The sequence below is a fragment of the Bipolaris oryzae genome (assembly GCF_000523455.1).
Source record: "Bipolaris oryzae ATCC 44560 unplaced genomic scaffold scaffold_13, whole genome shotgun sequence".
Lineage (NCBI taxonomy): Eukaryota > Fungi > Ascomycota > Dothideomycetes > Pleosporales > Pleosporaceae > Bipolaris > Bipolaris oryzae.
The window spans coordinates 50477-73372 of NW_006911289.1; the positions used below are offsets into that span (position 1 = coordinate 50477).

The 22896-nt window shown below is 51.8% G+C and overlaps 9 protein-coding genes across 9 annotated transcripts; 6 read left to right on the forward strand and 3 right to left on the reverse strand.

Annotated features, from left to right (window-relative positions):
* Positions 1 to 896: 896 nt before the first annotated feature.
* COCMIDRAFT_1703 (glycoside hydrolase family 55 protein) lies at positions 897 to 3239 on the forward strand (the record flags this gene model as incomplete). The annotated part of the gene is made up of 1 exon (XM_007685745.1): positions 897 to 3239. One exon carries the CDS (start codon positions 897 to 899, stop codon positions 3237 to 3239), a length of 2343 nt encoding a protein of 780 aa, XP_007683935.1.
* Positions 3240 to 3938: 699 nt separating this feature from the next.
* Positions 3939 to 5695, forward strand: COCMIDRAFT_1704 (uncharacterized protein; the record flags this gene model as incomplete). Its single annotated transcript, XM_007685746.1, has 2 exons — positions 3939 to 4139; positions 4190 to 5695. 2 exons carry the CDS (start codon positions 3939 to 3941, stop codon positions 5693 to 5695), a joined length of 1707 nt encoding a protein of 568 aa, XP_007683936.1.
* A 275-nt stretch (positions 5696 to 5970) lies between these two features.
* On the forward strand, positions 5971 to 7858 carry COCMIDRAFT_61313 (uncharacterized protein; the record flags this gene model as incomplete). The annotated part of the gene is made up of 3 exons (XM_007685808.1): positions 5971 to 6351; positions 6402 to 6493; positions 6544 to 7858. Coding segments are annotated over 3 exons (1788 nt in total), but the record flags the coding sequence as incomplete, so codon positions are not given.
* A 1963-nt stretch (positions 7859 to 9821) lies between these two features.
* Positions 9822 to 11787, reverse strand: COCMIDRAFT_33094 (uncharacterized protein; the record flags this gene model as incomplete). The annotated part of the gene is made up of 4 exons (XM_007685781.1): positions 9822 to 10033; positions 10087 to 10664; positions 10860 to 11062; positions 11116 to 11787. 4 exons carry the CDS (start codon positions 11785 to 11787, stop codon positions 9822 to 9824), a joined length of 1665 nt encoding a protein of 554 aa, XP_007683971.1.
* Positions 11788 to 12790: 1003 nt separating this feature from the next.
* COCMIDRAFT_84347 (uncharacterized protein) lies at positions 12791 to 13901 on the forward strand (the record flags this gene model as incomplete). Its single annotated transcript, XM_007685809.1, has 2 exons — positions 12791 to 13304; positions 13378 to 13901. The coding sequence occupies 2 exons, from the start codon at positions 12791 to 12793 to the stop codon at positions 13899 to 13901; spliced, it is 1038 nt and encodes a 345-aa protein (XP_007683999.1).
* A 552-nt stretch (positions 13902 to 14453) lies between these two features.
* COCMIDRAFT_1708 (uncharacterized protein) lies at positions 14454 to 17421 on the forward strand (the record flags this gene model as incomplete). The annotated part of the gene is made up of 2 exons (XM_007685747.1): positions 14454 to 14598; positions 14654 to 17421. The coding sequence occupies 2 exons, from the start codon at positions 14454 to 14456 to the stop codon at positions 17419 to 17421; spliced, it is 2913 nt and encodes a 970-aa protein (XP_007683937.1).
* An 801-nt stretch (positions 17422 to 18222) lies between these two features.
* Positions 18223 to 18806, reverse strand: COCMIDRAFT_33097 (uncharacterized protein; the record flags this gene model as incomplete). The annotated part of the gene is made up of 3 exons (XM_007685782.1): positions 18223 to 18296; positions 18352 to 18514; positions 18588 to 18806. 3 exons carry the CDS (start codon positions 18804 to 18806, stop codon positions 18223 to 18225), a joined length of 456 nt encoding a protein of 151 aa, XP_007683972.1.
* A 1093-nt stretch (positions 18807 to 19899) lies between these two features.
* Positions 19900 to 20943, forward strand: COCMIDRAFT_22837 (uncharacterized protein; the record flags this gene model as incomplete). Its single annotated transcript, XM_007685765.1, has 1 exon — positions 19900 to 20943. One exon carries the CDS (start codon positions 19900 to 19902, stop codon positions 20941 to 20943), a length of 1044 nt encoding a protein of 347 aa, XP_007683955.1.
* Positions 20944 to 21165: 222 nt separating this feature from the next.
* Positions 21166 to 22827, reverse strand: COCMIDRAFT_33099 (GMC oxidoreductase; the record flags this gene model as incomplete). The annotated part of the gene is made up of 1 exon (XM_007685783.1): positions 21166 to 22827. The coding sequence occupies one exon, from the start codon at positions 22825 to 22827 to the stop codon at positions 21166 to 21168; it is 1662 nt and encodes a 553-aa protein (XP_007683973.1).
* Positions 22828 to 22896: the final 69 nt, after the last annotated feature.

Consider the following 22896-nt stretch of genomic DNA (forward strand, 5'->3'; position numbering starts at 1 on the left):
GTGGCGCTGCCAACCACACCCCTGTCTTGGATCCAGGGACAAACGCTCGCCTTCCACCCTCAGAACATCCTCCACCACTCACTGGCCTACAACGCCCGCTTGTTTCACGCGGAGAGAGCCTTCTACGGGAATATTGCCGTCCTCTCGATTAGTGCACACCCTAAGTAATTTTGGATCTACGCCACCGGGACTGGGCTACGTTCAGGCTACGCGTTCCGAGGATAACTCTAGGAGGCGGCCATGCGGCTTACCGATGCGGCCACAAGGCCTCATCATGGAATACCAGAAAGCCATGAGCTTCTGTACGAGCGTGATAGCGCGCAGAGGTATGATGAAGAGGCTATCAAAGACAGCCGTCACAGCAGCGTCCAAGAATGTACAACACATACACATCTATTCAGGGCTGGGCAAGATGGTGCAAGACCAGGACAGCGAACACCACACGCCCCTCTTTCCAAACGTGAAACAAGTCGTCTCCAGAAACGCGATTGGCCACACGAGTCCTTTGTAAGTCCCCCCGCCTACACATCTCGTACTTATACAAGGCTGCAGTGCCCCCTCCCTGAGCCTCTCCCCTTCACGCAGGTTCGCTGTCACGCCCTTTCAGCACTCATTGTGTTGCTTCACTTCTTATTGTTCACAGTCATTCTTTACTGTTATTGAGAGCTTTTTCTTATTCACGCTCACAATACCATCCCCAACTACCTTCTTCCACATTCGTTGCTAGCCAACCTTTTACTTTGACACAACCACTTGCGCATTTGTGCACTTTCCCACTCGATACCACAAAAACAACATATCGTCTTTTGCAGGTCAACTGACGACCATTCTTTCAGTCTTTTGGATCAGTCCTACCACACTTGACAACACCGAAACTCACACTACGCACTGTCATCATGGTGGCTTTCGGCGCTGGAGCGTTTCTCCTGACGCTGCGCGTTCTCCTTTCCGCAGCTCCATCTTCTGCAGTCCCTGTCGCTCAAGCACCAGCACCAGCACCAGCACCACCGGCTGGTGGTTCTGGTTTCTGGATGCAGAGTATCAAGCGTCAAGGCCAGGCTGCTTTCAACCCCAACCCTCAATCCTACCAAGTCTTCCGTAACGTCAAGGAGCTTGGAGCCAAGGGCGATGGCGTTACTGACGATACTGAGATCATTAACAAGATTATTGCCGACGGTGACCGTTGTGGTGAGGGCTGCGACTCCACAACCACTACCCCCGCTCTCATCTACTTCCCCGCCGGTACCTATATTATCAGCAAGCCCATTATTCAATACTATTACACCCAGTTCATCGGTGACCCATTGAACATGCCTGTCTTGAAGGCCACCGCCAACTTCGAAGGCATGGGCTTGATCGATGCCGACCCATATATCCCAGGTGGCGATGGAGCCAACTGGTACACCAACCAGAACAACTTCTACCGTCAGGTCCGCAACTTCGTTATCGACATTTCTGCTACAAAGGTCGCCGCTGGTATCCACTGGCAAGTCTCTCAAGCCACCAGTCTGCAAAACATTGTTTTCGAGATGGCCAAGGGCGACGCTGGCAAGGACCAGAAGGGCATCTTCCAGGACAACGGCTCTGGTGGTTTCATGACCGACCTGACCTTCAACGGTGGTGCCATCGGTGCTTTCATGGGCTCCCAGCAATTCACCATCCGCAACATGACTTTCAATGACTGCGGTACCGCCATCTTCCAAAACTGGAACTGGGTCTTCACGTACAAGAGCATCTTCATCAACAACTGCAAGGTCGGTCTCGACATGGCCAATAGCCCTGCTAACCAGACCGTTGGTTCTGTTCTCCTGCTTGACAGCAAGCTCACCAACACTCCAATTGGCATCAACTCCTCTTTCACCGAGAACAGTGTCCCCACCACTGGCGGTACCCTCATCCTGGACAATGTCGACTTCAGTGGATCCGAGAAGGCTATTGTCGGTGCTACTGGCAACACGATCCTTGAAGGCGGCCGCAAGATCGATGCCTGGGCTCAAGGTAACGCTCTCGCTGCTGGATCCACCCAGGGCCGTGTTCAAGGTGATATCAGCGGTGCACCTGCAAAGCCTAAGAGCCTCCAGGGCGAGAATGGTTGGTTCGAGCGCAGCAGACCCCAGTATGAGAATGTGGATGTCTCCAAGTTTGTCAGCCTCAAGTCCAAGGGTGCCAAGGGTGACGGTGCGACCGACGATACTGCCGCTCTCCAGTCTGCTATTGACGGCCTTCAGGAAGGCGAGATCCTCCATGTCGACCACGGTACCTACCTCATCACTAAGACCGTTACCATCCCTGCCGAGAAGAACGTTAAGATTGTTGGCGAAGTCTACAGCACCCTCCTCATTACTGGTGAATTCTTCTCTAACATGAATGACCCCAAGCCTGGTTTCAAGATTGGTACCAAGAGCGGCGACAAGGGCACTTTTGAGGCTTCTGATCTCATCATCGGTACCCAAGGTCCCGCCCCGGGTGGTATCTTGATGGAGTGGAACATCAACGCCGAGAATGGTGCAGCTGGTCTCTGGGACGTCCACTTCCGTGTCGGTGGCTACGCTGGCACCAAGCTCCAATCTTCCAACTGCAAGAAGAACCCCGATACCGCACATCAGCCCAACCCAGAGTGCATCGGTACCTTCATGCAGCTGCACATCACCAAGGACTCAAACGGCTACTTTGAAAACGTCTGGCTCTGGACTGCCGACCACGAGCTCGACCAGGACGACCACGCTCAGATTGACATCTACAATGGTCGCGGTATGCTTGTTGAATCTCAAGGTCCAGTCTGGATGTACGGAACCGCTTCTGAGCACTCTCAAATGTCGCAGTATCAGTTCTCTGGTGCAAAGGACATCTTCTATGGCGCCATTCAAACCGAGACTCCCTACTACCAGCCAAACCCCACTGCTGCCGTTCCCTTCACCAAGAACGACAAGTTCTTTGATCCGGATATGAGCCAAGCCAAGGCTGCATGGGCCGTTCGCGTCACTGACGGCAGCGAGAGCATCTGGAGCTACGGCGCGGGAACCTACTCGTTCTTCCAAAACTACGCACAGGATTGTGTTGTTGGCCAGAACTGCCAAGAGCACATGAACGAGGTTGTAAACTCGACCAACGTCAACTGGTTTGGTCTTTCGACAAAGGCCTCGGTCAACATGATCACCTCAGGCGGCAAGGGTCTCGCTAAGGATGAGGACAACCGTTCCAACTTCTGCGCTACACTGGCCATCTTTGCGCAAGCATAGAGTGTTGTTTACATATGACATGATGACTGGAACCATTTTTACTTTCTTGCCCACCGTCTTTTGGAGGGACCTTTTTTCTTCTTCTTTTTTGTGTACAGCGTATCAACAAATACATATGCCCTTTTGTCTTTGGTGTCTTCCACGTACTTTACAGGAAGCACTTCACACTCGCTTTGGGAGGAAATTGCTCCAATCGATATATATACCCCAGGGCATGGAACAGTAGACGAAAGGGACTTGATGAAAGGCCGTGGGAGTTTAGGACTGGCTCCTATGTATATTTTTTTTCTTTTATGTTTGAACCAAGGTAGATGAAAATTAACCAACATTTTTCATCCCGATTTTCAATTCCTTTTTCGTGTCTGATGCGTGAGTGACAAGTGGGCGAGTACGGTTGTTGCCTCAAATTTAATCGCAGACGTGCTTGGCGAGAGGTGAGACTGAGATGTGGGGAATGAAGACGGGGCGACGATCTGCTAGAAGGTGATCGCATAGGCAGGAAACATTTCATCGCGATGAACACGTCCCTGCTGATCCCATGCAAGGTGGTATCGTGTGTGGAGAATTGGAGAAACGGCCAAGGCACCTAATAAAAGCGGGTGGATCACGGAGGTGTGCGGGGAAAAAGGTCGGAGCTCGGTCTCAACGCCAAAAAGTTCCTGGGCGGGTTCTTTTTTGGTTTTACGCGACAAAGCCTCCATGTCACTCTACTACGAGGCTGCGGCCATTCTCGCCAATTCCGACAATGTCGGCGGATCGCTCAAGTCGCGCATATACAACAAGAAAGATTTGAAGAGCACACCCGGGCAGCTCTTTGCACTGATTTCAGAAACGTCGAAATGGTCGCTCGTCTTGAAGGATTTGATTGAGAAGTGCAAGTTACTCACAGAAGAGAAGAAGGTCCATATCTTATATATTTTCTTTTAGGAAAAATAGCTTACACCTCTCAGCTCACTCCAATTCTCGCCCTTCTGCTCTCACACGATTTACTCCTAGCGAAGAATGGCGTTGCAGCGCCCGCCAACCATGTACTCAAGCTCGCCATTACCCGACACAAAGCCCGCTTGAGCGCCGAGCTCACGAAAGCCCGTATACGCCATGGATTTGCTACTCTTGAGGCGTTCAAAGAGGCTGTGAATGACGGTAGACTGGATAAAGAAGACGGCAATGTTTCGAAGAGCAGACATCCCCGCTGGGTGCGCGTCAATACTATTAAGACGACATTACAGGAGCAACTTGCAATGACTTTTGCTGGATACACCAAGACAGAAGTCCTAGAGGACGTCCTCGCTGCACCAAAGAGCTCCAAAGTCTACTACGAAGACCCAAATATTCCTAATTTGCTCGCGCTGCCCTCTAGGGTCGATCTCAGCAGGTCCATTGCTTACACAAAGGGCCAGATAATATTTCAGGATAAAGCATCTTGCTTCCCTGCGTACTTGCTGGATCCGACCTCAGACGATGGTGATGTCATCGATGCGACCGCGGCGCCAGGAAACAAAACCACACATCTTGCCGCTATCGTTTCCGATAGAAGACAGCCAGGCGAGGAACAAAAGGTCATTGCTTTCGAGCGCGACAAAGGCAGGACTTTTACCTTACAGAAGATGGTCAAGCTGGCGTCGGCAGATAGCATTGTCCAAGTGAAGGGTAACAGCGATTTCATAGCCGCTAAACCTGGGTCGGATGAGTACGCCAACGTTGGAGCCATACTTCTTGATCCAAGCTGCTCAGGTACTGGTATTGTTGGACGTGATGATGCGATCAAAATGCATCTTCCTGATGCACCTGGCTCCCAAACAACATCACATAAGCCAGAAAAGGGGAAAAAGCGAAAGAGAGGTGATGAGGCAACGAAGGCCGACGCGCAGCCGACGCTGAACCTGGACATGGATGATTCGGCGCCTGAAGAGACACCAATACAGGGCAAACTGACAGAACGACTGGCCGCCTTGTCCAGCTTTCAACTTCATATTCTCACTCACGCTATGCGGTTCGAGAATGCGCACAAAATTACTTACTCTACATGCTCGATACATTTTGAAGAGAACGAAGGCGTCGTTTTCCAGGCACTGGCATCCTCGGTCGCAAAGGAGCGGGGGTGGAGGGTACTTGAACGGACTCAGCAAGTGGAGGGATTGCAAAAATGGCACAAAAGAGGCATCTGGGAAGAAGACAAGATTCACGGTGACATGGACGAGTCATTTAAGAAAGATGTATTGGAAGCATGTATTCGTTGTGACAAGGGCACTGGAGAAGGTACAATGGGTTTCTTCGTGGCTGCCTTTATTCGTGAAAGCGATCAGCAGCCGGCACAAGTAACTGAAGTTGCAGTTTCTGAGGATGAGGAATGGGGCGGCTTCAGTGATCATGGTGAAGTGGAAAAAGCAGTAGTACCAGCGATTGAAGAGCCTGGGAGCCGTAAGAAGAAAAAGCGAAAACATAGCAAGAAGTGACGTGAGTGAGCCAAAGGAAACAGCCAACCAGTGTGCACCATCGGTGGAAAGCGCAATACCATGCCCCTCAGATGGACAGAAGCCTTGGCCTTAGTGCAAGAACATCCAGCAACAGCTATCACTTGTCAATTCAGTCAACCTCAGCCTTGCATAATCCGCGTCACATATCCTTTGATTTTACTCTCAATCACTTTGGTGTTCACGATATGGCACCCGACCGTGCATCAAACGTGTCGGTTCCACTAACTGTGTCTTCTCATCACACCTCCGCATCTCCTAGCAACCCTGGAATCTCTCGATATAGGCTCAAGGAAGTCACGAAATGGATTCGCGATGAGCTGGACTTACGTGTGGCTCGGGACGGTCCTGATGTGCTTCAACCCGAAGACATCATAACCCTCCATGAAATCTTTCTTGCTCTTCAAAACGCCAAAAACATCACCTTTTCCGACTTGCGAGCGAGTGGCATTCATAGAGCAGTGAAGGACATCGCTGGAGTGGCGACCCGCTGGCCTGGTCGGTTGTGTGATGACTGCGATACGATCATCGATATCTGGACCACCAAGTTTGGTTCTTTGAATGCAATTCACCCATTCTTGTATGGCAGAGGGGGGCGGCTTGAGGGAATTGCCAGCGTGCACGAGCAATCTCGCGATGTAAGCAGCTATTACTACTGCTTTGTGCCTGGACTAATCTTAGCGGACAGGCGTTACTCATGCGGTGGGCCAGGACATGTCCCCAAAATATCCACCCCAAGCGATCTCATAGACTAGGCGACCTAGGCTTTGTCGCTGGAAGGTAAGTTGAGCGTATCGACTCTGCCAGAGTCGTGTTGACAAGCTCTGTAGCTGGTGGATCAATCCTTTGTTCGCACATCACGCTGGTATTATTGGCCTCGAGTCATGTGATGGTGGCACAACTTACGATAAATACGGGGCATATGCCTTGTTGTTAAAAGACACCGGTGAACTCGAAGCCAGCTCCGAATCGCGTTTCACCTACCGGGTTCCACAGAAGGATAAGGGCAAATTTCGACTTACCTCGGCTACACCAAGAAGCAGAGATCCCGTGCGGGTACTTCGCAGCCATAGTATCAATAGCATATGGGGCCCAAAGGCTGGAGTAAGGTATGAAGGTATATACAGCGTCAAAGGTTGGTCTATCAAGCAAGCAAAAAGTGCGGACACATCCGGTGGGCAATGGAAAGAGGGCGACATTCTCTTCGACGTCAGATTCGAGCGTACTGACCAGACGCCCATGGATGTCGTTATCAACCGGCCAACTGCGACTGAAATCGACGATTATGCAGAGTACAAGCGCCTTCGCAAGCTGAGCCGAGACGGCATAGAGAGGGAAGCAAAAGCAGCACATGACAATCAAGATAATTATCCCACATCCAAGGCTATGCGCCCTATTATACCTCCATCTTCTCCGCATACGGCACAGAAGCTGCAAGCTTTCAATCTTGCCCCAAGCGCACTACGCAAAGACATGGTTAAACGTCTTCATTTCGACGAAGAAGCACACGTTCGGGTTATAGGAGATGATGAAGCACTCTCGCCGAAGACTGCTCCCGTTGCAGACCCGTTGGACTTCACAGCAGTAGACAAAAATAGCACACTAGCTATTCCTCCTCGATCCAACCGAGGAAATGTTCACGCAAAAGCCGATCTGTCATCCAACGGTCCAGATAGACGTTCAAGCCCGGAAGGCTCAAATGCAAGCAGTGCACATACAGCGCAAACAACTCATACTACTGCCAGCACTCTACCTAAAATCAATGTCCGAGAGGTGGCCCCATGGATCGACTATGATGCTGGTCTGACCATCCCTGAGCCGTCTGAGGAGCCGCTCATAATTCATCAACGGCCCATTATTGCTCAAACGAATATTACTCCAGCAGGCTCACCTGAAGCTTACAATAGCGATTCACTCAAACTCCAATCTCGAGAGCATATGCATAGTCCGATTAAAAGCACTCTTTCGTCTATGCTTACCGAGCACCATTCTGACGACCGACAGGAGAAGAGGCACGAGGGCGACTTCAAGGGCATACTTGGGGAAGTCCTTAGTCCTCAGCATGTGACGAAGAAAGAGAAGAAAAAGAGTGAAGCTCCTCGCAAGAAGAACCTGATGACCAAACTATTTGATGGCGTTCTGGACGACGGCGGCGTCGGCAGTGAAGTGGACAGATCACCATGGGAGACAAGAACCAATTTCCTCAAACCCGACCTAGCCATACCGAGACACAGGTCGGCAGACTTTCCTACTTCTTGGAAGCAGGTTTCGCGGCCCTTTTCTCGTCTCTTACTCAAACCGTTCAGCACAGATAGCCAGCTCAAACGGCCTCATAATGACACTATCGGCTTTGCCAAAGGAACAGCTCACCTTCTTTCTACCGGTACGCCCTCGAATAGCACAAGTACCTCTATTTCCACCAAAGCTCCTAACGAGGAACCCTTCATCGAGAATCCGACTACACGACGACAGAATGCCATGCCAATGCCAATGTTGATGAAGACCCTAGTTTCACAGTCTAGCTCTGCAACTACTATTAGTAGTGCGATATGCACACCTATTTTGGGCCGCTCTAATTCTCCGCTTCAGTCCAGCGACGAGAGGTCACCGGCGGAGACTAATTTGAGGAAAATGATAGAGTAGCCGCGAAATCTGAATATCAGGATGGAGTCGAAATGCACTGTTATCGACTTGAAAGAGACTGGAAAATAGGACTGGCATTACAGTGGCGCAGAAGAATTATCAGAGGATATTGCGATACAGCTTCCATACCTACATGTGTGTGTGTGAGGAAATTTTCGCTCCAATAGAAAATCCCTAGTAGTATCAATCTTACTTTTCCTTGCACCTACTACTACCACAACCAACACCAATTACGTAGCACAGCAGTGCCCCCCCTCCCCATCCGCTTCTGACATCATACTCTCCTGTTCCTGTCTCCACTCACTCCGCATCTTTTACTAACAGCACCGCATCTCCTGGGCCCTACATTCCGCTCTATCCGGCCCTAGACAATGGCCACTCCACGAGTACGCCCGACGAACGACCGAAACGAGGAGAAACGCGAAGCCGGGAAACGCGGTCGTTGACATACTTGCATTCAACAAAACGCTATTGTAGTACAAAAGACCATTTATGTATGTAAATATATTTCTAGTGGTAAACATCGTACATGCCTACAATGCATGATCACGCACCGCAACGTCTAGTACAAATCGCCTAACGTAGGTCGCTTATCAGCGCCATCCCCTCTCTCTCTTTCTCTCTTTTTTTTTCCCCCTCTCAGCTCCCCGCGGGTACGCTTTCGCGCCTGCACTATCGCCCAGCCGTCTGTGCACACACACACGCACACGCAGCCAATTCAACCGCAGAGCGCACGTGTGCGGCTAAGTACGCATGCGGTCACTGGTGCATATGCAATGGAAAACAGCTGCAGGTCGCTTGGAAGCGTCTACGTTTTTGAGGCTGAGCTCCTCGCTTAGGGGCGGGGGGGGGGAGTTTCTTGAACAAAATTGACAATTCCATATCCCGGCAACAAGGTTTCATAGTCGGAAGGAATTTTTTTTTCCTTTAAGGAAAAGGAAAAAAAATTACCGTGAAAAAGGTGGAAGGGTGAATGCGGGTTTGCTAATTGGTTAACAAATACCTCGCTTTTCTTATCTTTTGCGAACAGAAATCAAAAGGGAAATCAACCCATGGGATGGTCCGTGTTCTGGGTGTGCGACCGTGCGCGCTTTTTTCCTTGCTACTATGACTCGCTGTGTGGATCGGATTTGTTGGGGCTGGCAATGTTGCAGTTTGCGGTGCTACTCTCGGCGATATGGGGGAAACTTCTTTCACACAACACTACTAGGTTAGAATCCTACGTACTGCATTGTCGCTAGTGCTTAGTGTTGAGGAGACGAGGCTGTGTAGTAATGTACAGGAAATCGAGAGGGGGTATCAAGATTGCATTACTAGAAACAAAATAACAATAACGTCCTATACAATGAATGCGCCCAGTATCTCACTGCAAAGACGAGATTGGAGGACGATAAATCATGGAATTTCGCCCTCTTTCACACTTCTTTAGCGTGATGCTATCATCGTACACATTAGAGCATCTCTCTTAGCGACTTGCCATGCTGGCTCTCCTAGCCTCAAGTACAGCGTCCTCGTGCGTTGGGGGTCCCTCGTAGTTCTTCTTGCCCCAGACGAAATACCAGACAGTTGAGACGACGACGACAGCGGCAAGTACAACAGAAGCGTAGTTCATGGTTGCGGGGGTGACTTCGCGGAAAGTGGGCATGCAGAAGAGAGGAGTGGCAAGGGCGGACCAGGCTGTAGAGATTGTTAGTTTCCACTTGACTGTGGGCGTATACAGTAGAACATACCAAGGGCGACAACATTGCAGAAGGTACCAAGCACTCCGAGATGGAACTCTCCAGTCTTGACTTGCTTGCGTCCGGTAAGGAGCGAGACCAGGATAGGGGCTGCATAGCTCAATGTCAAGCAAATGACACCAACACCAGAGAAGGCATTGAAAGCGGCAGCAGCACCGAAGTAAATAACACCAAGGATGATCTGAATTCCCATGCTGAGCATCATAGCGTTGAGCGGGACGTCAAGCTTGGTGTTGACAGTCCTCCACAGCTTGTAGCCTGGGATAGCACCATCACGAGAGAAGGCCCAGGTAGCACGAGATGCAGCAGTCGTGCATCCGATACCGCAAATCAGCCCTAGGACAAGGAGGGGAACGAGCAGTCCAATAGTTCCACCAGAAGATCCTACTGCACTCTTGATAATGACGGGTACGGGCTGTCCAGAAGCCAAAGCTGCGAGGTCGGCCTGGTTGGGGAGGACGAATACGAGAGGGATGAGGAAGACAAGGCCGCAGATAGTGTTCAATGCAACGGTGGCGACCATGGCCTTGGGGACTTGGGTGGCCGGCTCTCTGACTTCTTCACACATCCTATGTCAACTGTTAGCATTTGACTTGGTTTGGGTGGGAATTACTGCATATAGACAAGGCGAATGTCGCAATGGTATATGGGCTGCAAAGGGGGGTGTCGCATAGGAAGTGTCGCATGGGAAATGTCGCTTGGGAGTGTGCATTGGGCAGAAACAAGCTGTTTCAAGTTGCTTGGGCAGGCAAGGGGAGGCTCACGAGACGATCATTCCGGTCGAGGAGGTTGCGTAGGCAGCATGGAGGAGTCCGACCATGAAAGACCATCCGGGGATCCATCCAGAGTTAGAGGGATCGAATTCAGTAAAGACGTATTCGGCGCTTCGGCGACCATTCTTCGCAATGGCAAGGACGCATATGACAATGGCAATCACACCAGCAAAGGTCCAGAAAATGGCAAAGGTCTGTTCGAGTGTAAGTGATTCATACAGCAAGGAAGTGAAGGGAGCAATCTCACATCGAGCCAGGGCAAGTACTTGTTGCCAAAGGCAGACACGCAGTTGCAGAGGAGGGTGATGGCAAGGAAGATGAGGAAAACTTGGTAGGGCTCGCCCGCCAGTACGCCAACACCTGGAGAGGATTCGTAGACATTGACGCATGCCACGACGAAGAGGGCGGTAGCAAAGTTGACCGAGAGAGTAATGGTAATGTTGCCGACTACGAAACACCAACCACATATCCACGAGGCGATTTTGCGGTAAGCGGGAGGCGTAATCATGAAGGTCTGGTAGTAGACACCACCACTGGTGGGGTAAACACTGGTAATCTCTCCGAGGGAAGCGGCAACGGCGAGGATGATGAGGGACACAGCGAGCCAGCCCCAGATGATGTTGGTAGGGCCGCCACCAACTACAGGATAGTAAAGGGTAGTTGCCAAACCGTAAGGGACGGAGGCCAGAACGAAGGACATGAAGGCGACTTGGGCAGTTGATCTTGAGCGCACCAGTTCGGCCTTGTAGCCCATGGCGGCGAGGAGACCATCTGGATCGCTGGAGCCAGGAACATCGTCTCCAGACCCCGAGTAGGTGTTGCCCAACTTGGAGTCCTTCTCGATGCCATTGGGGCGCAGGGCATGGCCGTGGTCAGCGGCATAGGCATCCGACTGGGTGCCGTAGCGGTAGTCAGACATGGTGGGCGTGTCGCTATCGTCTGTGAAGAGGGAGCCTGGAGTCGGACTAGGCCTGGGAAGTTGTCGCAAAACAAATGTCTGTGGTATGTGCCAGAGTGCGGATCAGCGCAGGCTTTGAAGGCCTGCAGAGGAACGTCAGTGGGCGCATGGTCCAAGGCGACTAGACAGTTTGGAGACAAGTCTTGTCAGGCTACCCACACGAATGTCGGATGGCAAAACTGTGCCGAGCTTGGGATCCAATTGCTGGCGGGACGGGTTCGGATGGGGCTCCCCAGAGGGTCTTGGAAAAACACCGAGCATGTGGAAAGCAGGCCCTAATGCATCCACGCTCCGCGCTCCACTGCCTGGGTAATGAGAGGGCTTCTAGAAGTGGGCCAGAGGTGGCGCTGCTGGGAGCCGATGATGAGCCGGCCGCCTGACGACATGCTTCAAGGAGAGTCCCTGGCGATGGCGAGGGCAATGCAGCGCTGACCAAGGGCTAGCATCAAGGAGAGAGAGGCATTCGCTGATGAACGTGTGGGGAGTGAAGGAGGCATCACAATCAGCATTTCGCAGCGCGCCGTGTCTGAATCGTGGGCCGAACCAATGGCATTTGTCTGAGTGTACCAGTACTATCTCCCAAGAGGGCCATGGGAGCCGCCCGCTTCGGCTCACGCTCCAGATTCTGGCAGCGATCCGGGGCCACGGTCGCCCAAGCTACACTACGTTACTAGTCTGGAGCTGCATGGGCTGACATCCGTGGAGCAAGTCCAAGTATGAATAATAAGGGGGACAGGTAGGTAGAGAGGCTGATGCATTGATGGTGACAGTGGCTCTGCAAGACTCGTTCAGCTGTCTCACCGGCCAGGCGCGCCCTACAGTGTCAAATGCGGTAATGGCTATCGGTGGGGGGGACTGGAGCCATGGTGTGCATGTGTGGAGCAGCGCCCGGTATAAAGCGCAGATTGAGACAAGGCGAGGCAGAACACAAGTGCTGCGTATACATACACTACATAGATACATGATGCATCACGAGATTGTCGCTCTTGAGAAGCAGCACCAGCCCCTCCCCGTCGACGGCTTCGCTTTTGCTCCGGGCACTACCTACAACCTCACAGCCTACGAATCAACCTCGTCGCGTGACCAACTTCACCAACGCATCCGCAATGCCACTATAATTATTGTAACGACGATTAGACTGGATGCCGAAACTTTGCACCCCACCGTTACCCCCAATCTGCGCTACATAGCCGTCTCCGCAACAGGCACCGACCCAGTCGACCTCGATGCCTGTCGGTCACGCAACATTCGCGTAACAAACTGTCCGGGGGCTAATCTCGACGCCGTCTCAGAACACGCCATCAGCCTCTATTTCGCTGCCAGGAGGCGCACCGTGTTGCTCGACCGCATAACGCGAGCACAACCGAGCGAATGGAAGGACAAGGGTACTGTCAACCACTACATGCGCCTTCCGGATGGCAAGCCACCCATTACGTGCAGGGACGAGGTCATGGGCGTTATCGGATACGGTGGCCTGGGTGCGTTTTACTCGTTCTCCCTGCCCTGTTTAGGATGCAGGATCCTGGGTTGATCATAACTAAACGACCACAGGCAAAAGGATAGCTGCATTGGGCAATGCACTCGGCATGCGCGTACTGGTTGCGAGTCGCAAGACGCCCGCGACACCTGCACTCAGTGACATTCTTCCGGCCCCGGATACGTCTGATGGCCGCATTCCTTTTGAAGATGTTCTCCGCCAGTCTACTGTGCTCGTCTTGTCGCTGCCCCGAACTTCCGAGACGCTCAATCTCATCTCCACACAGGAGCTCGCCAAGATGCATCCATACTCTGTCATCATTAACATAGCACGGGGTGGCATTGTACATGAGGCAGCTGTCGTCCAGGCTCTCAAGGAGAAGCGTATCGCCGGCTATGCCACTGATGTCTATCAAGTGGAGCCCGCGGGTGGACCTGAAGATACACCGTTACTCGAGGAGGAGACAAAGGATCTGAACATCACCATGAGCCCGCATCTAGCGTGGTTCTCGCAAAGGACAATTAAAAATCTGGGGGATATATTGAAGGAGACAGTAGAGGGATGGGTAAGCGGCAACGAGATCAATGTCGTTGTATAACGAGCCCAAAACCCAAGGGCGAGAAGTCATGTCTGGTTTTGTCATCTTTGAAGCCGATTAGATTCAGATCTCAACCCAGCCAGCCTAGAGATAACGGAAGAAATAAACTCTGGTACCGAGCGTATGGGCACATGTAAGACTCCGCGCCACACACTTGGGGTGATGTTGATGTTGTGGCGTTGAGGCTTGATGGTTGGAGTGTCGTCGGATTGGTGCAGGCCACGTGACTGATGATGAAACCCTAGGACCCCTGCTTGGCGGTTGCAAGGCAGCGGCGCATCGCCTCGGGCCATCATCAACTAACATCACGTCGGCTCTCTCTACGCGTCAGAACACCACCAGTAACACCCTCCGCCTCCTCGAGCCGTCAATTCTTCCGCGCACTGCCATCCCTCGGTGGGTGTCGCGCGCACCTTTGCGCCCGCCCTTTGCATTCCATAACTGCAAGCCTTCCAGCCGCTGTCGGCTCTGGTTCCCCCGGCGGCAAGCCCGTCCCACAGCCGCCCCACCGACATATTCACCAGCTCCAGCTCCAGCTCCGTCACCACCACCATGTCGGGCTCAGTCGCAGTTGCACGCCCGTCGCAACCTCCACGTTTGCGTCGGGAGTCCCAACGGCCCGGAGTCGCGCGCACCGCCACCCGCCAGTCCAACATGGAGGACGACAGCGCGAAGCCAGAAGAGGCTAGGAAATATGGTATACCCTCTGCCAAAAGCACCATACCCCTTGCAACAACTAACATGTGGCTCAGTATACACCCAGCAAGACATCCTGGCCAAGCACAAGGGAAAGCCGCCTTCCCTCCGCGTATACCTGCACCCTAAGCACTTCCGTCTCAATGACTCCCAGGAGACACTGTCCTATGCTTCGCCCATGCGCGAGCTTCTACAGGCTATCAAGGACAAGGTGGTGCCACACAACATGGTAGAGGAGCTGTATGAGTTCAATACACCCTGGTACGACAACTGCCTCATTGTCGAAGTGCACGACTACCGCTCGAGCGGTGTGAAACCCAAGGACGATGCCAACAACACTGGGGAAGGGTCCACCAACGCTTTCTCAATCCATAACTACAACAGCTTCATCACTCCATCTCCTTATGCTCCCTTTCCAGTCAACAAGCCTGAGCAGAAGCCTACGCAACCCCCGGTTCAGAGCAAAGATGGGGACGTTAAAGAGGATAAAGAGAACATGCCTGCTCCTGGCCAGACTGGTACGCCAAATAAGCAGGCAGGACTTGGAAAAGTCAGGACTGTGGTGCTCTTCCCAACTCCGCTATCACACTTGGCCGACATACAGCTATTGGCCACGACGCCTGTTCCAGACATGGCCGCCTTGAAAAGGATGCAGGCTCAAGGCAGAGCTGCAGGTATGCCGCCAACCCCGATGACTGGTGTACCGTCTACACCGACCTTCCCCAACGGCCCCAGCCCGAAGCGCCAAAAGATGGTCCTCGACGACAGCAATCTCCACGAGTTCGAAGCCGAAGTCTTGAACACTACCTGTCCGCCGCTATACTTGGAACCCACTAAGAGTTTTGGAGAATCGCTTGCGCTCATGGATGCTATCACGCATCCGAACAACAAAAACCCCGCGCCTCCTCGCAAGACTCGCAAGAGGACCACCGCTGAATTGGCCGCTGACGAAGCCGAAGCGCAGGGTCTACAGCGCTTTATGCTTGCTGGTGACGAATTTCAAAGTGTCATGGCAGCCGCAGCTACTGGGAATGACGACAACGCAGTGCGTGCAGCCGCCAACTCACAAACATTTGCACGTTTCAAGACGATTGCCAATATCCGGGCCAATCACGAAGAGAATGATCGACGGAAGAAGGAGGAGGACGCCCGCATTGCTCAGGCTAAACGACAGGCACAGATGGAGGCGGAACTTCAGAGGAAGAGAGAATTGGAAAGCAGACAACAGGCTGAAGTTGCTGAACGTCAACAAGCAGCCCTTCGGCAACAAGCACAACACCAGGCGCAGCTCCAGCAGAACCAATTGCAACAGACTCAATTGCAGCAAAACGAAGCCTTACGGGCCGCCGCGGCAGCACAGCACCAAATGGCGAATGCTGCGGCAGCACAAGTTACACAGACGCCTCAATCAGCAACACAGTCCCAATTTTCGCCAACGATACGCCAACAGACACCCATGACTGCCTCTGCGGCATCTCCACGGGTCGGTGGTCAAGCCTCACATCCCATTGGGGGCACTCCAATGGTACCGTCAGCTTCCAACCAGCCCATCAACAGTCCAGCGCGACCGCCGTCTTCTATCTCCCACCACCAGAACCAGATGGCCCGATCAATCAGCCAGCAACAAAATCCAAGCCGCACTGGTACACCTCATATTGTTCAGGGTACGCCAGTCATGAACCCATCAATGCCGAATCGTAACATGACGCCTACACCGAGTCGCATGAATCAAAATAGCCCGTCTATGGCGATGCAAGGCCAGACACCAATGATGATGCAGACACCCCAACCCGGTCAGAATATGACGCCCGAAGCGATGCAGCAACTTCGTGTGCAACAGATGCGGATGCAGCAGCTGCAGCAACAAGGAGGATCTCCGGGTAATCAGCAACAACAAATGCAGCAACTGGCATTCCAAAAGGCCCAGCAACATATTCAGCAAACTGGTGTCCCTCCCAATCAAAATCCACAAGCTTACCGCCAGCAGCTAGCACAGCACTATTTCCGTCAACTGCAACAGCAGCACCAAAACCAACAACAGCAACAACAGCAAATGGGCATGCAAAATATGTCGACCCAAGGGGCCATGCCGCAAAACGCTATGCCTCAACAAGGCATGGCTTTTGCTAACATGAGCTTGCAACAGATGCGGCTACGGTATCAGCAACAAAAGGCAACAGTTATGCAGAACTACAGCAACACGCAGAGCATACCCCCACAGATCATGCAGCAGATGCAGCACATGGAGTTACAAATCAAGCAGCGGGAACAACGCGAACAACAACAAGCGCAGATGGCACAGATGCAGAATGGGATGGGCAATCAAATGAACGGGGGCCAAATGGGTGGCATGCAAAATGCCAACCCCGCCAATCCAATGCAAATGCAGCAGTATCAGCAACTACTCCAACAGCAACGCCAGGCAGCCGCAAATCAGAACCGAATCATGCAAATGCGCCAGCAGGCCATGGCGAATGGTGGCCAGCTACCGCAGGGTATGATGGGCAACATGAATGCCATGGGCGGTATGCAAGGCACAATGCAGGGCATGAATGCTATGGGCAACATGGCAAATGTCCAAGGCATGAACATGGGCCAGATGGGCCAGATGAATGGCGGTATGGGCGGCATGCAAAACGGGCAGATGAACACTGGTATGGGCGGCATGCAGAACATGCAAGGCATGCAAGGCATGAACCAGATGAATCAGATGAACCAGCAGCAGATGCAGCAGATGATAATGATGCGCCAAGCACAGCAGCAGGCTCAGCGGATGGGGCAACCAGGAGGTCAACAGGGCGGCGACATGGGGTGGACCGGTTGATCACGGTGAGCCTGCCTAAGAGGAGACTTTGGTCGACGAGTACCATTATACCCCTACTGTTGTTTTGTGTTTGATTATCCTTTGGCGTTTTCTTCCAGGAAACGGAAGACAATCCGAGATCTGGACTGGATACCAATGGGTGTTTTGGGAGCATTTGCTGGGCGAAATGAGAAAAAAAAAGAAAGTTGCTTCAAGATACCCCTGGTCTGGGATGAGTTTCCGTTTTTATGGCATTTTTTGTTACTGTTCTCTCACCAGCGCTTTTGATGTGGCGCGGTTTGTTGCTGCCAATTTCATCTGGAAATGTCCATAGTTTTTACTTTCTTGTAGCGATTTATAAGTAGCATCTGAAATGACATTGTTAAGAAGGGAAGCATCTGTTAGAATGATATTGATCTGTGGGTGTATCTTGTTAGGCTTCAGTGACGAATACACTCTTCTCTAGATTTTGGCGAATGTGTCCCGCCAGCCACCATGTTTCTTCTGCATAGTGACGTCTGGCAATTAGAAAAAAAACAAATATAATGCGCATCAACAGTTTGTACCATTTCTCAATCAATGCTGTTGTTCATCACTTTCAACTGAGCAGTGGATGTAAAGTGTTCGTGTCGTTCATTTCCTTTGACGCTACTACTATCATACAAGACAATTTCCATCCAGTTTCTAGCATACGCTGACATGTACTTTTCAGCAGCTACAGGGCAACTCTGGCGGCTAAACCATGAAGTCACTCAGGATAAAGTCACCCGTAAATGTAAAGTTTTGTGGACTCGATGCGTTCCAATGCCTTGGTGTCGAACACTATTTCTTAGAAGCGGCCTGGGCAAGGTCGGCAAGAGCCTCGCGGCGCTTGAACTTGGCGTCTTGGATCACACCTAGAGTATGTTAGTACGGAGAGCACAATTTGGAAAACAAAATAGAACTACGTACTGGCATCAGCGTCACTGCTGAAGTTGCCAGACCATGTGACGAACGTCTGTCCCTGGTGCTTGCCAGATGTGACGGGGTATGCGCGGATGGTAGAGACGACCGAAGAGTATGAGAGCTCTGGCTTGGAAGTAATAACGGAGTACGTAATGAAGTGGTCGATGGACTAAAATTTTCCAAATTAGCGACTTGTGAAGGAAAAAAAAAGAAATCACAGAAAGGAGGAAAAAATTACGTACTGAGTGCTCCTCCTGCTTCACCTCGAGCTCAGTGCCGTCCTTGAATGTCCACTTGACAATGTCGGTCTCGTCAGATGTGCCCTTGACGAACTCGCTCTTCTCGAGCTTGGTCCAGAACTTGCTGAAGTCCTGGAGCTTGATCAGGTGCCAGACATCGCTGAAGGGCGCCTCGATGACGGCAGACTCGTGGACGGAGGTGGAGGTGGGGATGGTCGACATGGTGATTGGAATTTTTCTTGGTTAACAATTAATGTTGCAGAAATCGATTTCAGTGGAGGTGAGAAGAAGATGCGAGTGGAGATTAGAGTGGATGGTTGGAAGCAGTTGAGAGAGAAGTTTAGGTGGGGCACCATTGCTTGTTGCAAACCTATAGCGTCATGGCAGAGCTCGCGGCAGAGCTAATGGCAGCTACCCCTCCCCCGCGCCGTTCCTGCTTGGACAATCCTGTGCTTGCCACCCCAGCCTTGTGCAAGACGATATCATCGAATCATGCGTCATCGACTTGTTGTAACTGGTTCCTCTGGTGAGCTACTCTCTTGGCACCTTGAATACTTACTCGCTGCGACCTGTTCTTACTCCAGATCAAGAAATCCAATACCGGATGATTGATACAGACCAAGTAAGTAAAGGAACACTCTAGACTTACAAAAGGGGCGATTACCAGACCACGGAACATACATTCTCCTAGCCAAGATACAGCCTTACCCATACTGCCAATAATCAAGCGTCCTCTTGACACCCTTCCCCTTTTCTTTCTCATCCTTCCTCGCCCTTCCTTATCATTCTAATGCCTTGATCACACAATATTCCAACTCGGACAATACAAACTACCGACAGTCTTGTCAGCCATGCGTGCAGCACACCCTTAATGTAGCCCAGGCAGCCAATCATAGCTTCTTCGCTACAGCCACCGCCACATCGGACGAAACTAGCCTCCGGTTTCACCGACCACTCGGACGCGCAACACTCTACAGCCTACCTATAACGTGGTCAGACAACGCTCTAGACACTGGATAGAGGAGCTTGTCATCGATGATCCTTCTCGTTGATTCTGTGTGTTTCCGAAGAAACTCGAAATATAGCATGCGATTGGCTTTCGATATCGATGGCGTATAATGCGACTGACTGGACGTTGTGGCGATAACAGCGAGGGGGGGGGGTCGCACGTACGTACGCTTGCACGTGCAAAGTGATGCCTGGAGCCTTTTGTTTTGTATAATATGCTTGAAAAGGTAGGCGATATTTCATATCAGCCAGACACTCAGTCTACACCTTCTCATCAATCCATTATCATAATCTACAAACTATCAATATGCCTTCAGTTGCATACATGAATCAATCGGCGCCTTTCTGGGACTTTATCGCAAGTCTTGAACAGCAAGGCGCCCATCAATCTCGCTCTGGCCAGAACCGCGAAGACGGTGCTGAGAACGAGCAAGGTCCTCAGGGACCCCCAGATCCATTTGCCCCTTGGACTTGGGGCCATGGATTCTTCGGCGGCGGTAGAGGAATGCCTCATCACGGTGGTCCTCCCCACACCCGCCATGAACGCCACCACGAAGAGTCTGCAGGCGAAAAAGAAGCAGAGATGAACGATGCAAACGACAACGGAGAGGGCCCATCTGGTACTTCCGGCTCTGACAACGAAGCCCGTGGCGAAGACCGTTCAAACAGACGAGAACGCCATGGCCGTTGTGGTGGAGGACCACGCGGCCGCTGTGGACCTGGTGGCCGGGGTGGCTTTGGGCCTCGCCACGGTCCTGGACTACACCATGGATTCGGCTCTCACCATGGCCCTTACCATGGCAGTCACCGCGGAGGGTGGGGCCCATGGGGACACGGGGGTCCACATGGAGGCGGTCCCTTTGGAGGCGGTCCCTTTGGTTTTGGAGGCAATTCTTTCGACCCATCCACCTTTGTCACTCACCTCTTCAATCAGTTCAACGACTCAGGTCCTTCGAACGATGACTCTGGGAATAAGGCCAGATCATCTAGAAACGAAGATCACACTCCTGAAGCCGACATTTTTGACACTGAGTCAGCATACGTGGTTCACATCTCCCTTCCTGGCGCTAAGAAGGAAGATGTCGGTGTGAACTGGGATGCTGAGAAAAGCGAGTTGAGCGTCGCTGGTGTTATATACCGTCCTGGAAACGAAGAGTTCTTGAAGACACTTACTGTTGACGAGAGGAAGGTGGGCGCTTTTGAGCGGAAGATTCGTCTAGGAACGAGAGTCAATCCTGCAAGCATTGATGCTGATGGCATCACTGCCAAGTTGGAGGACGGTGTATTGAGGATTGAAGTGCCCAAGCTAGACTCGGGCTATGTGGAGATCCGCAAAGTGGATATTGAGTAGTTTTCTCGAAGAGCCGGGCGAAGCAGTGATGGGGTAGTATATAGAGATATGTAGGAATGCTTCTTTGCGTTCCAATTTGGAGGATAGTTACTTGTAATGAACATATTTCCTAAGCAGTGAACATTTTGAAAGTTGTGTTATTTTGTGAACTATTCTCATCAATCCCATAACGAGCGACTTGTTACCTTGCCCACTTTCTTCCTTCCGTCCCTTACCGAAGACTCAGGCCTTCCCAGCGATGAGATCAGCACACATCTCAGCCAGCGCATAAATAGTGAAAGAAGGCATAGCAGCAATCGGTTCCGGGAGAACACTAGCATCGCAAACTCTTAGTCCTTCCACTCCTTTGACTCTAAACGCATCGTCCAGTACCGTTCCCAGTGCACATGTGCCCATGGGATGACAAATTGTACCTGCAAACTGCGTGATTCTTGCATCAATCTCCTCATCGCTACTCTTCGTCGTCAACGCGGGAAACTGCGCACCCGCAGGCGGAACCTCGCCCTCGACCTCGGCAGCCAGCGGCCCCGTCTCCACCAAGCGCAAGTTCTCACGCACAGCGCGGCGCAGAATAAATCGATCGGTATTAGTAGAGAGAAAACGCGGATCGCATACAGGTTTATCGTTGGGATCCGCCGAGTTCAGCGTTACACTACCACGAGACAGCGGAAGCATATGGAATGCACATAGCGAAATGTGAGCACCGTCTTCCTTGACAGTAGGGAAAATGGTCGGGTCAACGAGAAAAGGGTAGTAAACTGCCAAACTAAGGTAGTGGCACCGGTTAGGCCTCAGTAACAAGTCCTCCTCTTGCGGCTCATCAATGCGGATGCCGTCGTCCTTGAGGTACGGAGAAAGCTCTGTATCGGGAATGTTGGCGAACAAGCCAAAGTCAAAGGGGAGACCTTGGCCATATGCTGGATCCGCATACTCATTGAATGGGCGGGCGTAGACTTTTGAAGCGTCTTTAAGCTTGAAGTACATTGTCATGGCGTTGTGGTCGCAGAGGTTCTGGCCTACGGCGGGGGAATCAACGGTTTGGGGGATGCCGTGTTTGGCCAGTTCGTCGGCGGGTCCAATGCCAGATAGCATCAGGATCTTTGGTGAGACCTGAGTCCCACATGAGACTATGACTTCCTTGTTTGCCATGATGCGTTTGCCGGAGGTAAGTTCCACTCCAATGGCTCGCTTTGAGTCGTCGAGAAGAATGCGAGCGACGGATGTATCGCAAAAGACTTCGACGCCGCTTAGGTCGTATACTTTGGCACTGTGTTGCCGTGTCGCGGTAGACTCGGAAGTAGCACGCCAGCACTGAGTGATATCCCCCAGACCCGTCGGGTCTCCCCTGGTTGGGTTGTACTTGTGGCCCAGATTCTCTGCACTTTCTTTGAGAAGGTTTCGGATCGGGTACTTTCTTCCCCCTACGGTGTGAATTTTGCCATCAAAGCCATACCGATCTTTATCTGCCGTCGCATCGAAATGCGTCTCTATGCGTTTGTAGTATTTTTCCATGTTTCCATATGTGAATCTCGCGTTTCCTGCCCTTTCGGCCATGACGTCCAGATCAGCAGTAGAGGCTCGCATCCACAACCCAATGTTGACACCATTTGCTCCTGACAACAAACGGCCCGCAGCGTTCATGATATTCCTGCCACCCAGATGTTCTTGTGGTGTAGTTGAATAGTCTATAAGGAAGCCTTTCTGGAATAGCGGCATCCAGTTGAGTGGGTCAGAGACATTGTCGATAGCGGGATCGTCCACTGCGTTTGGGCCTGCTTCGAGCAATGCGATGTTAGAGTTGGGTAGGTATTCTTTTAGACGAGAAGCAATCACGACACCAGCGGTGCCTCCGCCCGCAATGATGTAGTCGAATGAGGGCTCCATTGTAGCCATGGAATAAGGAACTACTGAATCGAAGGATGGTATGTTGAGCCACGAACATAAGCCTACTTA